The sequence below is a fragment of the Corvus cornix genome, chromosome 1A, assembly GCF_000738735.6.
Source record: "Corvus cornix cornix isolate S_Up_H32 chromosome 1A, ASM73873v5, whole genome shotgun sequence".
NCBI classification, from domain to species: Eukaryota; Metazoa; Chordata; class Aves; order Passeriformes; family Corvidae; genus Corvus; species Corvus cornix.
In genome coordinates, this window is record NC_047057.1 from 997,997 (window position 1) to 1,014,055 (window position 16,059).

A 16,059-nucleotide genomic window follows, 5' to 3' on the forward strand; every position below is an offset into this window, starting at 1 on the left:
CAGGGGCTCATCTCATCTGTCACCCCCGGCTGGGAGCAGCTGTCCAGGCTCCCCTGTCACTCCTGCAGGGACGGTGACACCTCCAGCCAAGCATTTGGAGCTGCCCTGAGGCGCCTCTCTTGCTGCAGGGGCTATAAAGGAACCCTGGGTGAGGCTCAGATTTAAGCAATCGGCTTTTAGGTGAAATTAATCTTGCTTTAGGAGACAGCAGCTCCTGAAATTTCTAGACATAAGGTTCATAAATACATGTTTGCCTCACTTGCTCGTGTCATCCTAGATGGACATTGATAGCAGGTACTTGTAAAGGCTTAGAATAAAGCCTGACTAAAGATTGCTCGAAATAGTTCCCAAGCTCTTCAGCAATTTTGGTCCCAAGGTCAGGAGGGAGTTCTGTGGTCCAGAAAAGCCACCAGCAGCACAAATCAAATCAAATCAAATCAAAATCAAAGCAGATTTATCAATGCAGAGATGTTAGAAAATGCCATGAAGGAAGGTTTAGGAATCTGGAGGGTATCCAAGGAGGAAAGAGAAAGGAAGCAAATGTCAGCAACAGAAATCCCTGCAGGAAAGCGCTGTCCCATAGAGACTGGATTTGGATATAAGGAATCTTCATGGGGTTTTTATGGAGCAAAGTGAAGCTCTCTGGATGCTTTAATGAACCACTGACTCTTTCAGATTAACTTTACCTGACTTTTTTCATTCCCACAAAATCAGGCTCTCCAGGGCTCCATGTGAGCATTTGAATTTCCGAACGTTTCCAGCCAGGGAGCAAAAGGCTCCGAGTTCAGCTGGAATCAGTGGGATTTAAACATCCCTGAGTGTCACCCCCGTGAGCCCCTTCCCCTGTAATCCCTATTTTGAGCATTCCCTGGGGAGAGTGGTCTCGCCGGAGGAATTCCAAGTGCCCAGAAGCCCTGGGAGCGAGCTCCATAGCCCTGCCAGCCGAGGAAGACCACGCTGCTTCAAATCCAGACAACTATTTTGAGTTCTTGTGGGAACCAAGCTCGATCCAATAAATATCAGGAGTTATCACAAGAGAACCCACAGGAAAATACACACTGAGTGCTGACAGACACAAACTTTCCCCTTTTTTCGCTCGGATTTGAAATAATCCGAGGCAGCATTTTTCCTACTGCTCTGCAGAAGCCATAAAATTCTGTGGGACTGAGGTGGGGGAGGTCAAATCCTTTTCTTCTGCCCATTTCAGTGGTGGGAACACCCTGAAGAAACAACTGAGCTGCAGGACTCCTGCCAAAAGCTGTCCTGGTGCAAGGTCTGTGTGGGATCAGGATGAGACTGGACAAAGATTGGAAAAGGGGATACAGTTGATAAAGGTGTCAGATAAAGCTGAAAACTCCAGAAGTGGTGGAGACTGGGACAGTGCAGGAAAAAGGAGCCTCGTAAACGTCAGCCTTGTCCTGTTTAGCACCCAAATCAATGCTGGGAACGGCACCTGGAGCAGAGGGAGCCTTGTTCTTAGGGAATTTCACCTCCCTGGCTTCAGCAGGGCTATAAAAAGCTGCCCTGCATTGCAGGCTGAGGGGATTAGCACTTATCCCACAGGAGAAAAAAGAAACGGGGCCAGGGGTAGATTTGGGCAGGAGAAGCAGTCTGGGAATGACGGATGAGAAAATGGAGCTGTAAGGAAAGGAGAAAAGGAGAAAAAGAATAATCAGAAAAGAGCAGGGAGGCAGGAAATGGCTGCAGGGTGGAGCTGGGGAATGTAATGTCTGCACAATTTAAGGGGAAAATGGAAGAGAAACAGGCCTGGGTGGGTGGTAAAGCAGCACCGAGTGACTTCATATTTTAAATATTTAAACATTACAAGGAGCTGAAGGTGTACTTTGCTCTCACAAAAGAGTTTGTTTAATGCTTTTACTTTTTGAGGCACGCTCCCTTTCATTCTTGCCTTGCTGAATGCAAAAAAAGTAAACACATTTTGAGCTGATAGGCCAGGCAGTGCTGGCAGCAGCACCAGTGACCTGGGCTCAGGTGACACAGGCCAGGGGCCACCCCAGGAGAGCTCATTTGCCCCAGCAGGGTTTGCTTTGTTTGATTTATTCATTTAAAGCACTTGAATTGTGCACCTTGTGCTAAGGCAAGATAACTGCTCCCTCTCTCCAGGCTGTTTTAACCTTGAACCACCTCCCTTCTTCAGGAGTTTGGAGACTGCAGATTCCTGGATCCTCTTCTCCTGCAGCACTTCAGCTTTGAACTTCGGGAGAGCTTCAGCCAAAGGTGTTGGGATCTGTGTCTGAGCTAAAGCTGCAGTCACAGAACCCCAAAATAAAGCCCCATCAGTGTTTTATGGCCCTCCCTGCCCCTGTGTGTGTGTTTGGATACCTCCTGATGGTCCTGTTGAGAGCCTCCTCTCCTTCCTGATGGCAAAGCAAGAGAGGAAAACCAGCTCTCCAAGATTTGGTTCAAGTCCTGGATGACATTTTCCAGTCTGAGATCCTTTCTTTTCCCCCAATCTGGCCAATTTGCACATGGATGGTGGTAGGGATCAGCTTTGACTCAGGCTAGAAGCCAAATTCTCCTTGTGGGGATGAAAATCTTGGATATTATTTGGTTATCTGCCCACGGAGGTTTTGGAGGCAGGAGCACATAAGGGACAAAGAAAAGAAAGGCCTGCAAAGAGGAAAAAAAAGAGCTTGAAACTCAGACAAAACAAGAGCAAAGGATTAAGAAATCCCGGAAAATGCAGCAGACGAGGAACTGCTGCCTCCAGGGAGAATTTTATGGAGCCTGGCAGGGAAAAGCAGTTCAGGGGCCAAGGCAGACAGATGAGAAAACACGAGGAAAAAAGGAGGAGAGTTCAGAGCCTCTCATCTCTTTCCATGGGAGAAGTATAAATACACCTGAAGTTTGTTTACAGAGAGCAATAAAAAAGTTTTAATAAAAGCCTTCTAGTAATTTGCAGTTCTTACAACAAACAAACCACCCCTCCCCCAAAATAAATCCCCCAGTGCAGGGGGAAACAGCAGCTTTTTTTATTTAGAGAGGAGAAAGTCTGCTAGATATGGCCACAGGAAAAGCATTATTAAATCTGCCTCAGCTCAAGCAGTGGTTACTCACGTTCAGGAGAACGTTCCTGGCCAGTTAGTAGGAAAATTAATCTGTCTGTTCTAAAGATTATTCACAGAACAATTCCTGACACGAACAAAATGGATTTAAGTTGCAGAACAACCTCAAAGCTGCCCCCTGATGTGGATGAGTGACAGTGCAACAGCCCCACTGCGTGTGACTGCAGCGTGCAAGGAGATTATCAGCACCAAATCCAAAGGAACGATCTAAAAAGCCGAGGGGGAGACCCAGGAATCAGCTGGAACAACAACAGCAACACAAAACCTTACACATGTAAAGCCGGTTGGGAAAACAGAGCTTGATTCAGAGATAAAACCATTGCACTGAACATTGGCGATCTCAGCACTGCACTGCAGCCAGCAGCACCTTCCCCAAGCGCTGATAACAACACCGACTCCTTTTCCCCCCCGATCCAACTCCCCCAGGGAATGGGAGGTGACACCAACGGCAGCTGCAGCCTCGGAGGGGTGGCCAGAGGTTGGGCTGGGCTGTGGTTTCGGGGAGTGTGCTGGAAGTCAGCACTTGGCCTTGGTTTCGAGCTGGTGTTGAGCGGAGTTTCCAGCTCTGGAATCAGCAATGTCCAAGGAATACAGCAATATCCAAGGTCGTTGCTGCCAGGATCACTGGGCAACGTGCAAAGTTCCATGGAACAAAGAGCAAGGTCATTTGTGAAGGAATTGGGAGTGCAGGTCATTAATTAATTAATGCTTTGTAGTGCTGTGGGTAAAGTTTTTCAACCAGTTCAGAATAAAATGGTTTGGGTTGGAAGGGATCTTAAAAAATTCCTCCAGTGCCACCCCCTGCCATGGGCAGGGACACCTCCCACTATCCCAGGTTGCTCCAAGCCCCAATGTCCAGCCTGGCCTTGGACATTCCAGGGATCCAGGGGCAGCCACAGCTGCTCTGGGCAAAGGGAAGAGGAGTTTAAGGGAGTCATGAACACAACTGGAATTAAAAAAATCCCCCCCCCCCCCCCGGAATGAAATCATTCAGACTCACTGGAAAACCTCTTGTGCAGAGGTTTAAACTGAGCCAAGCTCTGTAACTGATCCTTCTCCCTGAGCCAGACATGGAGCAGTTCCAAAGTCTGAAGACCTTTCTGGATGTGTGGGAGGGAAATCAGCTTAATTGCACCTTTATGTAATCAACTTTTGTGGTCTCTCTGATGCTGAGGATTCACAGATTCGAGGCTCTCAGAAACCACCCAGACAACTTTGCACAAGAACTTTTAAGTGAAGACACAGGTGATGAACACTCCCAGCCCACCCACGTGCTGAGAGCCTGGAGCATCCTGGACACCTTCACCTGCTTTGCTTCCCTGCTCCCTCGTTTTGGTTTTTTTTTTCCCCCTCCCCAGGTAACCTTGGAGTTGAAAAGGTTCAGGAAAGGGACACGGCAGCAGCCAGTGTGGTATGGAAGGAGATTTAGACCAGATTGGACAGGGCTTGGAGCAACCTGGGATTATGGAAGGTGTCCCTTGGTAGGGGGTGGAATGAGATGAGCTTTAGGGTCCTTTCCAACCCAAATCCTTCTGTGATTCCATAAATATTACTTAAAAGGAAAAACAGTCACCTTGAAGTACTGAAGGAATTATTTCCTTTCAACCTTGCTGCATTTGACTCAGTAAAACGAAATTAATCCCAACTGATCAATTATTGTAAATATGAAGCTCAAAGCAGGAGTGGAATTCCAACTCTGACGTCGCGTCCTGGGCTGGAACTGAAAGGAAAAGCTCTGATTCCCAATCCAGTGGTGACACCTAGAGGGAAAGGAAGGATTTCACTGCCTGCGTGGCAGCTCCCGAAGGGAATGAAAGGGGAATTGTAAAGCTGTGCCTGAGCCAGAAGTGGCTCTGGAGTCCTTTAGTTCATCCTCTGGAGTTCCCTCACGAGGACACAGCAAGGAGAAAGTGCTCCAGGAAAAAACAGAGGGGAAAAGGGAGAAGCCTGAGCCTCTTCCCAAGGGTGCTGGGAGGCCTCTGCCTTCCCATGAACTCCTGTGGGATGAGTGGGACGCAAACCTTGGAACCTCTGGAATAACGCCCAGGAAGGGGAATCTTGTTTAAACCTTTCCCATTAAACCTCCCCTGCATTCCCCACACTCAAGGATGGATCTCCACGTGGCTTTTTGGGGTTTTTAAGCTCTTCTCTCCCAGCTTTGCACAGCGTGGGGGAACTGTTCCACCTCAGCCACGGAGACATCAGAGAGAGACTCCAAGCCCATCCCAGCTCCACAGGAATCCAGCCTGGTGCTGTTTATCCTTGGAATCGCCTGCTAAAACCTGCAGGAAAACTTTGGCTGGAGTTGTTCCTACACCTCCACACAAGGTGGGGCCCAGCTGGATTTGCAATTCCAACGATATTTTTGGCTCAATGCCTTTTTATTTTGTTGTTGTTTGTTGTTCAGTCTGGGTTTTCTTTAGCTTCACCAAAATAAAGGCTGAGAATAAAGGGGAGCAGCGAAACCACCCAAATGGGGCAGGGGTGGTGCTTGGAGGACTTCTAAATGTGTTTTATTCCCATTTTCAGAGCCTAAATCCTTCTTTTCAGAACTCCTTGACAAGCACAGGGTGCTGCTGAAGGAGAAAGAAATCTCCTTGTTCACCTGGGATCCATCCAAAGTCTGAGAGTCTGGCCTGGAATAATCTGGGTTGGTTTTTTTTTCCCCCCTCACTCTTAAAATTACTGGGAGAGCCTCACCTCACTTTAATTTCTGGGCACACTTCAAAGTAACCCAAAATAAAACTGCTGTGATCAAACCTTGCCTTCCTGTCCAGTTGCAGCTAAAGCTGAAGCTTTGGGCAGATAATTAATCCCAATTATGGCAGCACCTTTAATGAGCTGCTTCCCTCCTCACCAGGATGTGGGAAGTGTGGGACCACCGCAGTTAAAGAGATTTCCTGGCATTCCAGGTGTGGAGAAACCCCGGAATTATTTCTATTTCTCACAGCAAAGGGCTGAAGTTCCCCAGCTGAACCAACCAAGCTGCGAATTGGAAGTTAAAAGAAGAAGGCATGGATTTAGACATGTAAATATTCCATGGAACTGCAGCTGCTTTCCAGGAAATTTGTATAAAAATATGGGAATAGAAAAGCTGGGAAGAAGGGGGATGGGCAGTTAAGAGGACAAACTCGATGACCTTTTAAAAACTGACCCTTCCTTCCCAGTCCTGTTATCCCAATAATTTCTGGGAATAATTCTTCCTTCCATATATTATTGCCTTATCTCTGTTTTCCTTTCTCGGGCATTTGGAAATTTTCCTTCAGTTTTTGTGGTTTGGTGCTCCCCAGATCCCAAATTTCCTGCTGTTCTTCTCAGGTGAGAGCAGCGAGGCAGAAATGAAAGTGTGAAATACTCTGACAGGAAAGGAAAAGGAAGGGAAAAGGGAAAAAAAGCCGCAGAAAATGCAAAAAGTGATGGAAGTCAAATAGGGGTGAAGTTTTTCCAGTATCCAGAGGGGAAATCTTTGCAAATCAGCCAAGATGGGAACATCCCATGGCAGTCAAATTGCCTGGCACTGGAAATTAATCCAGTTTACGGTAAATAGTGGAATATTCTGGTAAAATCAGGGAATTTACTGGGAATTTTGCCATCAGTACCAGTGAGTTTCACCTACACTTTGCTTTTATATCTCAGTTCTGTTTTAAAAGATTTTTTTTTTCGGTGAAAAACCCACCAAGAAAAGAAATGCAAATCAGAAATGAAACAGTAACAGCAACTTCCGAGTACCAAATTGAGAAATTGGGTGGTTCCACATTTATAAATGTAAGATTTCAACTCTGGTTTTTTACCAAGATTCCTCTCTCATTCCTGAATTTCCAGTCACTGGCTCCCAAATTTATTCCCACAGACAGCACCATCCACTAGAACTGCCAGGAGATACCACTGCCATCATTATCATCTCACAAAATATATAATTAAATATATATTTTAAATTAATTACTCCCAACTCTTTCTCCAAGTCTCCAGCAAAGATGAGCCCTTATTGAGGGGCTTATTAATTTAGTTATTATTACTTATTAAATATTTATTTAATTTAGAAATCGAAATTTTATTTATAAAAATCAATAAATAATAAAAATAAATAATAAAACCAATTACATTTATTTTATAAAAATTATTTACATTAAAAAATTTATTTATAAAAATGTATTAAAAATTTTAAAATTTACTTATAAAAATGTATATGAAAAATTTTAAAATTATTAATAAAAATGTATTTGAAATTTAAAAATTATTAATAAAAATTTATTTTAAAATTTTAAAATTATTTATAAAAATTTATTTAAAATTTAAAAAATTATTTTAAATTTTAATATTTATTTATAAAATTAAGTCAGGCAAGGACTGAGGAAATCTTTCAGGCAATAAAAATTCTCCTCCTTATCCCAAATATTTTAAAAGAAGATATTGGTGAAACAACCCCCTCTAATATTAAAAAAAAAGTAAAGTTGAAGTAAACATCACCCTCCTGAAGACACGAGGAAGATCAAGAGGAATTTTGCATTTCTCTTGTCCTTGTGTTAAAGAAACTGCCCCTGGGAAGTGGAAGGGAAGCTTGGCACATCTATTATTTCATAGGAGCTACAGGGAATTTTAGAGCTGGGAATCCACTTTGGATTTCTGGAAAATGGTCATTTGCTCACATCCTGTTCCCAAAAATTAAATCTGGAGGAAGAAGGAATATTTTGAAATCCTATAGGTTGGGTTTTACTTGGCATAACTTTGGGGGGGACAAAGAAAAGTGAAACCTGAAGAAATTAAGGAAAAATTTGCTAATCCAAGCCCAAGTGAAGCCTTGAGGTCAGGGGTGATGTTGGGTGGGAACGGAGCATTCCTCAGGGAGAAGTTCTGCCCTGGCCAGAGCAGCAGGATTTTAGGGATTGGGTACTTTTCCCTGCAAAAGCAGCAAGGCCCATTCCATAAAGCTCGTGTGCACACATTCCATAGGAACAGGAATAATGGGAATATTGAAGGTATAAAGCTCTGACATGGGAAAAGCGTGACCCAGCAGCAGAAGCTGAAGTTGTCCCACAAGTTTTCCATCGGTGGAACAGCAGCACAATCTCGTGCTTTTCCCATCGTGCTGAACAAAGTGCGGAATTCCTCCTCCTCTCTTCCCACCCTTTATTTCTCCCCAGTGTTCCCTTCACAAAGTCATCGGTGCCACGCTGCGGTGACTCTGCTGTCTCCAAAATAACCCCAATTCCACCCCCCTGTGCAGGAGGTCACCCACTGCAGCCTCTCCCTGACAGGTAATTCCACAGGTTAACAGCAATCCTGCCCCTTCCTGCCAAATCCGGGGCTCCATAAATCATCTCCAGGGAGAGCAGAAGGGTTGGAGGTTGGCACTTCTCAACCCTTCAGAAATTTGCTCAGCTGTGTTTACCAGAATTGGTTTTCCCTCCTTATGTGTTGATCCAGGGGGAGTTAAGACCCCTTCAAAGGGGGCAAATGACAGGAATTGATGGAATATTTAAAATTCCAAGCAGTTCCAAGGCTTTTGTGAAGTTAGGGAAGCAGTCACACCTTCAGGCTAGACCAGAGCAGGATCCTGATGATGTGAAACGCTCTCTCCACATTCCCAGATGGTTAAAAGTCAATTTTTACAATTCCTTTTTATCCAGTAGGGAGATGAGTGCAGGGCTGTCATTTCTGGAGTAGAGAAAAAGATTAAATAAAAAAACCCCAGGTATCTGGCAGGAAAAGACAGAGCCTTGAAACACAGCTCATGGTTTGGTTAAGCCAGGCCTGTCTCTCTGGTTTATTCCTGATTTAAAGTCAGGAAAACTCCTGCACACTTCCTTGGCAAACCATATACAAAATAATTCCTAGTCCTCCCTAGAACAGATATTTTCTGCACCCTCCAGACAACGTGGGAGGATCCCTGGATATTCTCTCACTTTCCTGATTGCAGGGAAATGATTCCCATCATTTGGAATCAGCCAGTTCTCCTGGATTATGAGGACGAGTTGCTTTTCCTTAACTTTTCCCTGCAAAAGCAGCAAGGCCCAGGCCATAAAGCTCCTGTGCACATGGGAATCTTTTTATGAGACCATTGATTTTCATCTCTTTCCACAGCAAATTCCAGGAGATTTGAGATCAGAACCAGCAGCTGTCAGACTTGCTCAGGGGCTCTGGGAATGTGTTTAGGCTGGGAGAGCATGAGGAAAACCTTTGGTAGGCTCTGTTTTGGGAACACCTCTGAGCTCCATTCCTGTCCAAGCATAAGTTTTCATATCATTTGTTGGTTTGGAAAGAATATTTAACAATCTGCCCCAGACACCAGGAGAGCAATACCCAGCTCTGCTGCGAGTACTTTTGATGAAGGAATTTTTTATTAATAACTATTGCAGCTCCTCACAAGAAAAAATGAGGAAAAATCTTCTCTGGGTTTTTATTTCACTGGATAAAAAAAAAGCACTGAAGGGCTCATTCTTATCATCAAGGGACCATTTTTACAGGAGAGATACTCTCCTTATTTTTTGACGTCCCAAATTCATCCCCTTTTTGAGGTTTTATCTGAAGGACCCATTCTGCAAAGCACCTGTGACTGAAAATATTAATTAAAGCAGCACAAACTGGGCTTAAGATACTGGATGTTGAGGGTAATGATTTGTGAGGGAAGATAATTATTTGCTAAGTGTAGCTTGACTTCTGTTTTACAAGACAATAATGAGCAGTCTATCATCAGCATGAAGTAATTAAAAGTCTGGTGTTAAGACAATCAACATTCACACCCAGGGACGTCGAGTGCTGAAAGGTTTTAATCGCTGGCTGCTGGCACTTGCCGTGGAGGTTGGGAAAGCTGCAGCACGAATTAAAAATAACGAGATTTTACAGGTATTTTCTTCCTCCCACCCTCATCTCATCTTTCCTATGAGAAAATTCATTGTTTTCCAGCATCTCCAAGCACTGAGAATAGAAGAGATTCCATAGGCACTACCAGCTTTTCCTAGAGATCCTTGTTCAGAGGCCACCAGAAGGACATGAAATTATACTTCAGCTTGGTTTGTTAATTCTGCCTGTGTTTTAACACATTTCACACACCTAACAAAACCCAGGAATTATTTCCAGAGCAGCTGACACCTTCTTTGTCCTTTGGAGAAAAATACCAGGTATGAGACAGTTCTGCACTAAGAATTGCGAAAAGGTGCTCTGGAGTTCAGTAAAATCAGGATTTCATTCCAGTTAATAGGATTTTAATAAACCCTGGCACTCAAAACGTAGGGAAAGAGACAAGTGACCTTAAAATGTTTCATTGAACATCTATTCTATAGCACTAGAAAATGTCACAAGATCACAGCCAAATCCACTCAGTTTTAGGGATAATTTCTTCCCAGCCCTCTTCCAGCTGCTGGAACATTGTGGAACTCCTGTGCCAAGGACAGCTGAGGAGAAGCCCAAGGAACAAAGGACACAAGTGGGGTTTTAACCCCTAAAAAACCAAACACTTATTTGATTTTTTAAAAAATATTCCTAAAGTATCAATAGTCTTTTCCAGTAATTTCAGGCCAAAATATGGATTTATAATTTGGGATACTCTCATCTCCCAGGAATTGTTTGAGGCCTCTGGAAGGACAACTCCCTGCAGTGCTTGTGTATAAACCTCACACTCAGAGCCAGACACTCACAAGCTGCTTTTGGAAAAAAAACCACCCCACTGGTAATTGGAGTCTCTGGACATTTCCTGCAAGCTTGGAGCTTCCAATTATGCTCAAATGATGCATTTTAATAACCACCTTCTTCAGGGGAGGAAAAGTTTCCATTTGGGTGAACTTTGAAGTGATAATGGCAAGGAAAAGTGAGTGTTTGTACTCTTCATTAGGCTCTCAGCAGCCCTAGAAAGTCTGCTGGAACAGAGCTTTAATCCCAGCCAAGATCAAGAGCAAACAAACATTCACTGCAGAAAAGCCGTAATTAAGGAGAAGAAAGGCAAGAGAAGTATCAGCATCAAAAGCACTTGGCCCTCACAGCAGTGTTGGGTCAGCGGCCAACAAACAACTGCCTTTAATGGGATAAATGTGGAAAGGGAATAAATCAAAGCCAATTGAGTTTATTGCAGATTGTGCAGGTGATCAGGGAAGATTTTTAAATATATTTCATTATATAATTCAGGAAGGACTCTTTCTCTTGAGATGCCTCTTTAAAGCCAATCCTGCTCCTGAATGGACAACGAATTCCTTGCTGCTGCTCCAGAAACAAAGCTCTCCCTGACAAAGCTCCTGCACGGGCTGGGAAGGGTTTTGTTTCACATTAAACCTCTCAGCGTCTGCAGGCTGCCACCAAAAAATTCCAGCTTTCTCCCTTCCTCATCCCTGCAAGCCTTATCCAGCAATCCCACAGCCACAGGGAAAGGTGGAAGAGTAAAATTTGACTTTTTTATAGGTTCAAAAGCAAGGAAACTCCCCAGTTCCCCCTGCAGCCACAGTGGGGCTGGAGGGTTTGGGGACCCCACGGCCCACTCTGGGCAGCAGTTCAAGGTTGAGAACCTGGGAGAAAAATCCATCCCCTCTTTTCTCCGGCTCCTTCGGCAGCCTCGTGGTTGATCCCACCAGGAGGAGCTGCCTGGCCTGGCTCTCTCAGCTCCCCCCATTTATAACTGAGCACCTTTTCCACCTCCCACCCTACTGTGCCTACGTAAAACCACTTTTAATCCTTCTATCCAAAGCCAGACAGTTAATTGGGATTAATCTCATCGGAGTAACTACTGAGTTGATGTTTGCAGGTGTCAGAGAGAGCAGTCGGCTCTGGAGAGAGATAAAAAACAACTTCATGAGCTCCGGGTCTGCCTGGGGTTGGAGTGTTCCTTTTCCCAGCTGGAAGGAGCTATTCTCCAGGCAAAATGCAAGTGGGGGTCAGACAAAGTGTCTGGAGAGAGGCCTCAGCTTTATTTCCACGTTTTACCCCAGAAGGGAGCCCTGGGCTCTGGCTTCACCTGGATTCACCTCCAGATGAGATAAACTGGGAAGTTGGGATCGAGATTAGAGAGCAAACAAACAAATCCCAAAACAAAGGGTCTTTTATCTGTCCCAGATAAAGTTTTTTGTCATTTTTTTGGTCATATCCTTGCAGCCAGAGATGGAGGGGGGACAAGGTTGAGAGAAAAACACTCATCCACTCGTTGTGCTGCCAGATTCTGGGAAAAATTCTGGAAAAAGAGGGAATGTCTCCCTGGGAAAGCCATTCCTTATTTTCCCTTCAGCACTGCCGACTCTGCAGGTTCCTCTCCTTCACCAGAGCAATTACCTCTCACTTTTCTACCTGAAACCCGATGCAAGAGCTGCAGGTGCATTGCCGGGGGGGGGAAAGGGATAAATAGAAAATTTGAAGATGTGCAAACCATCCCCAGCTGAGGGCAAACATGCCCTGTTCAGAACTGGGTGAAGTCACCGTCTCCAGCACGCTCTCAACCATCTCCTCCCTTTTTAGACACCACAGACAAGAGGCTGCCTACAAATACCCTGCCCCAAGCACAGCCCTTCCCACCTCCCTCTCTCTTGGGGAAGCGTCAGGAATCCTCCAGCAGCATCACAGGAGTGAAACTTGATGCTTTGTGTGCAAGTCAAAGTAACACTTAAAAATACCCCACTGAAGCAGCAGATTCGAGACGCTCAGGAATGTTGTAGCCCTGAGAATGCAAGGGAACAACAGCAAGAGGACAAGGCTAATAAAGGGGATTACCTCGCCCTCCAACACTGCTGGATGGATTTGGGGAATCCAGAGGCTCCCAGGGCTCTGGTTGTGCCTCGGCTGAGATTTGACCAAACTCGGGCTGCCCAAATCTAGTGTCAGGTTACAGGGCTGGGGACAAAAGCTCCTTCATGGATGTGTGCACACACACTCACAGCGCTGAGGCAAGTGAAGAGGGGACTGAGGTCATTTGTTGTGCATATATTGAATATATTTATGGCTTAGCAGGGAGTGGAGGCCTTTGCTTAAATCCCAGTCAGACCCTTGAACATAAGGCACAGATCTTGCACATTTGGCTAAAGTTTAAAATCCAACTGCTTCCAGGTTTTGGTCTATTTTTTTTTAATTTAAAAAACCAAACAAAAAACCAAACCCAACAAAAACCACACCCTCTGTCTCAGTTTGCCACTTCCCCAACAGCTGCAAGGATTAAACAGTTTCAGTTCTGTTATTGGTGGTTTGCAGCAGGAAGGTTGGGGAAGCAAGCAGCTCAAATGATGCCAGTTGGGATTTGTGAGATCCCATCTGGATATTGGGAGCAGCTCTGGGCTTCCCAGCACGAGGAAAAGCAACTGGAACAAAAAGATGCCCAGGATTAATAAAGGGACTGAGAGCAGAGGTCTCAGCCTGGGTGAGGTAAAAAGGGATTTAAGTAAGGTAAAACCAGATTTTAGTGCTGTCTACACGATCTAAAAAGGAGCTAAAACCAGAAACAGACCCTTCCACATGCACAAGCTGCAGCATGGAAATTTTCCAGTAAATACAAGGACAAACTTTTCCCCCCCAGTGAGGGTGGTCAAGCTGTGAGAGGTAAGAAAATCCCTGTCCTTGGAGGTTTTTAGAGCTCACCCCGCCAATGCCAAGCTGACCTATATTTGAAGTTGGGCTGGAGACCTCCCAGAGTTGCTGCCAGTTAAACTTTTTTATTATTTTAAACAAGCTTCAAGCAGCGGCATCTCAAGCCTCTGCATCACCAGACCACAGAGGTGCTGAGCTAGCATCACTTTGCTGGTGAGTGTCCAGATGAAGGGCTAAAACCTGTAATTCTTATCTGCATAAATTCCTGCCTGAGCTTCATCCCAAATTTCCTTGGCCTCTCCCACACAAACAAGCCTCACACAGCAATGCTCGACCATCCCAAACCACCAAGGCCTTCAATTAGGCTCTGCTTTTCAAGTGTGCTAATTAGGGAGCTACAGTTTGATTTTCAGGAGCACATTTCTATAAAAACATGTATTTTTCAAAGCCTGTTAAACCCTTCTGCCACCCAGAACTCACACAATGCTTGCAAGAACCCAAACGCATCAATGTTTACTTTGCTTTCATTGCCTAATTAAGAACATCCACTGCAGCCCCTGGGGAATTTCTCCGGTGTTTCAAAACAAGGGACTGCTCCACTCACCTTCCTCTCGCTCATTTCCACGGAAAAATGAGGCTGGAGGAAGAGCAGGAGCATCTCTCACCCCTCCAAGCCAAGCTGGGACGCAAAGGCTGATTCCTGACCACACCCAGGAGTAAATTTCTGTCCAAACACAGCATCTGGAGGTAGAAACTCTCTGTGCTGAGGTAACTAAAGCCACTTTTGTCTGATATAAGCAGTTTCTACATCACCTGCACGCGTGGAGAAGTCATTTCTTAACCCTAAGTGCAGCAGAAAACCCAAACTTCTGCTGATCTGGCTTTGCCACATCTGAGTCAGCAGGGGATGGGTCACTGAGGGGTCAGCTGCTGATAAATTCTAAACACACCCAGGTAACATTTTGGGGTCAACATAGATAAGCTGAACTTCAGGGCAAATTATTTCCTGAGTTTCTTTCAGGGTGTGACCTTGGGAAAAGTCTCCCAAGTTCAATACATCAGAATAACAGTAGCAGACATCTCACACAGGTGTTTAAAAATCAGAATAGAGGCAGGGCTGATGCTGAGGCGGACCTTATGCCCAGGAGAGGGAGATGATCCAGCGCCCTGGCACAGGGTGCCCAGAGAAGCTGTGGCTGCCCTGGATCCCTGGAAGTGCCCAAGGCCAGTTTGGAGCACTCCGGGATAGTGGAAGGTGTCCCTGCCCATGGCAGGGGTGACACTGGATGATCCTTAAGGTCCATTCCAACCCTTTAAAATTCCGTGATAGGAGCAGCTACAACCTCTCTTCATTAGGGAACAGGCAGGGAAAGCTGTTATAGCTTGAGGAAAGACGCGTCCATCTCATGAGGCAGAAAGGCAAAGGATTCTCCCACAGCCCCCAGGAGAGGAATTCTCCTTAGGAGATGGGATGAGGGTCCCGTCCAGCGGACAGGAGGGAATTTCCCTGGAAAATCCCCTCACAACCGGCCGGACGTCCCTTCACAAGGCAGTAAGGAAGCTGAAGGGACCCTCCTTACACAGGAGGCCGGCGGGGTCTCCTCTGAGGGCACACACGCCCCGCGGGTCACCCTCAGCCCCTCACGGGAGGACGCGGGGGGATCACGACTCCTACCGGCTGCAGGAGGCGGCCACACCGGGGGTTCCGCCCGCCGGAGGCGAGATGCTGGCCCTGCTCCGTCTCCGCCCAGGGGGTTTCTGGCCCAGGAGCTCTGCCTCCATGGGGAATGGGGACTGAGAACGGGGCTGACAGCAGCGGCGGCGGCGCCTCAGCTCGGGGAGAAATGGCGGCGGCGGCGGTTTGAAAATGGCGGCGGTGGCGGCGCTGGCCAATCAGGAGCCGCGGGGGCGTGGCCAGAGGGCGGCGAGGGCTGTGAGGGCGGTGGGGGGCGCAGCGCCCCCTGGCGGAGCGCGCAGTGGGAGCGCCCCCGCTGTGGGGAAACTGAGGCACAGGGAGAGCAGCGCCCTCCGCATCGCGGTATTCCAGGGAATCGCAGGGTTATTGAGGCTGGAAGAGACCTCTGAGACCATCGAGTCCCAGCTGTGGCCGAGCACCACCTTGTCAACCAGACCTGAGCACTGAGTGCCATGTCCTGTCGTTCCTTAAACATCTCCGGGGATGGTGAGTCCACCACTGCCCTGGGCAGCCGCTTCCAATGTTTAATCCATGAAGGAATTTTCCCAGTATCCACCCTGCCCCTCCCCTGGCCCAGCCTGAGGCCGTTCCCTCTCTCCTGTCCCTGTTCCCTGGCAGCAGAGCCCGACCCCCCCGGCTGCCCCCTCCTGTCAGGGGCTTGTGCAGAGCCACAAGGTCCCCCCGGAGCCTCCTTTGCTCCAGGCTGAGCCCCTTTCCAGCTCCCTCAGCCACTCCAGCCCTTTCCCAGCTCCGTTCCCTGCCCTGGACACGCTCCAGCCCCTCCAT

General features: G+C 46.6%; 1 protein-coding gene across 1 annotated transcript in view; it reads right to left on the bottom strand.

Moving 5' to 3' along the window:
* The window catches only part of NET1 (neuroepithelial cell transforming 1), a 46,327-nt gene extending 30,953 nt beyond the window's left edge, over positions 1-15,374 (bottom strand). The window contains exon 1 of the mRNA XM_039570656.1: positions 15,253-15,374. Within this exon, the coding sequence (XP_039426590.1) occupies positions 15,253-15,359 (107 nt within the window). The 5' untranslated portion in view covers positions 15,360-15,374. The remainder of the gene's footprint in view (positions 1-15,252) is intronic.
* Positions 15,375-16,059: the final 685 nt, after the last annotated feature.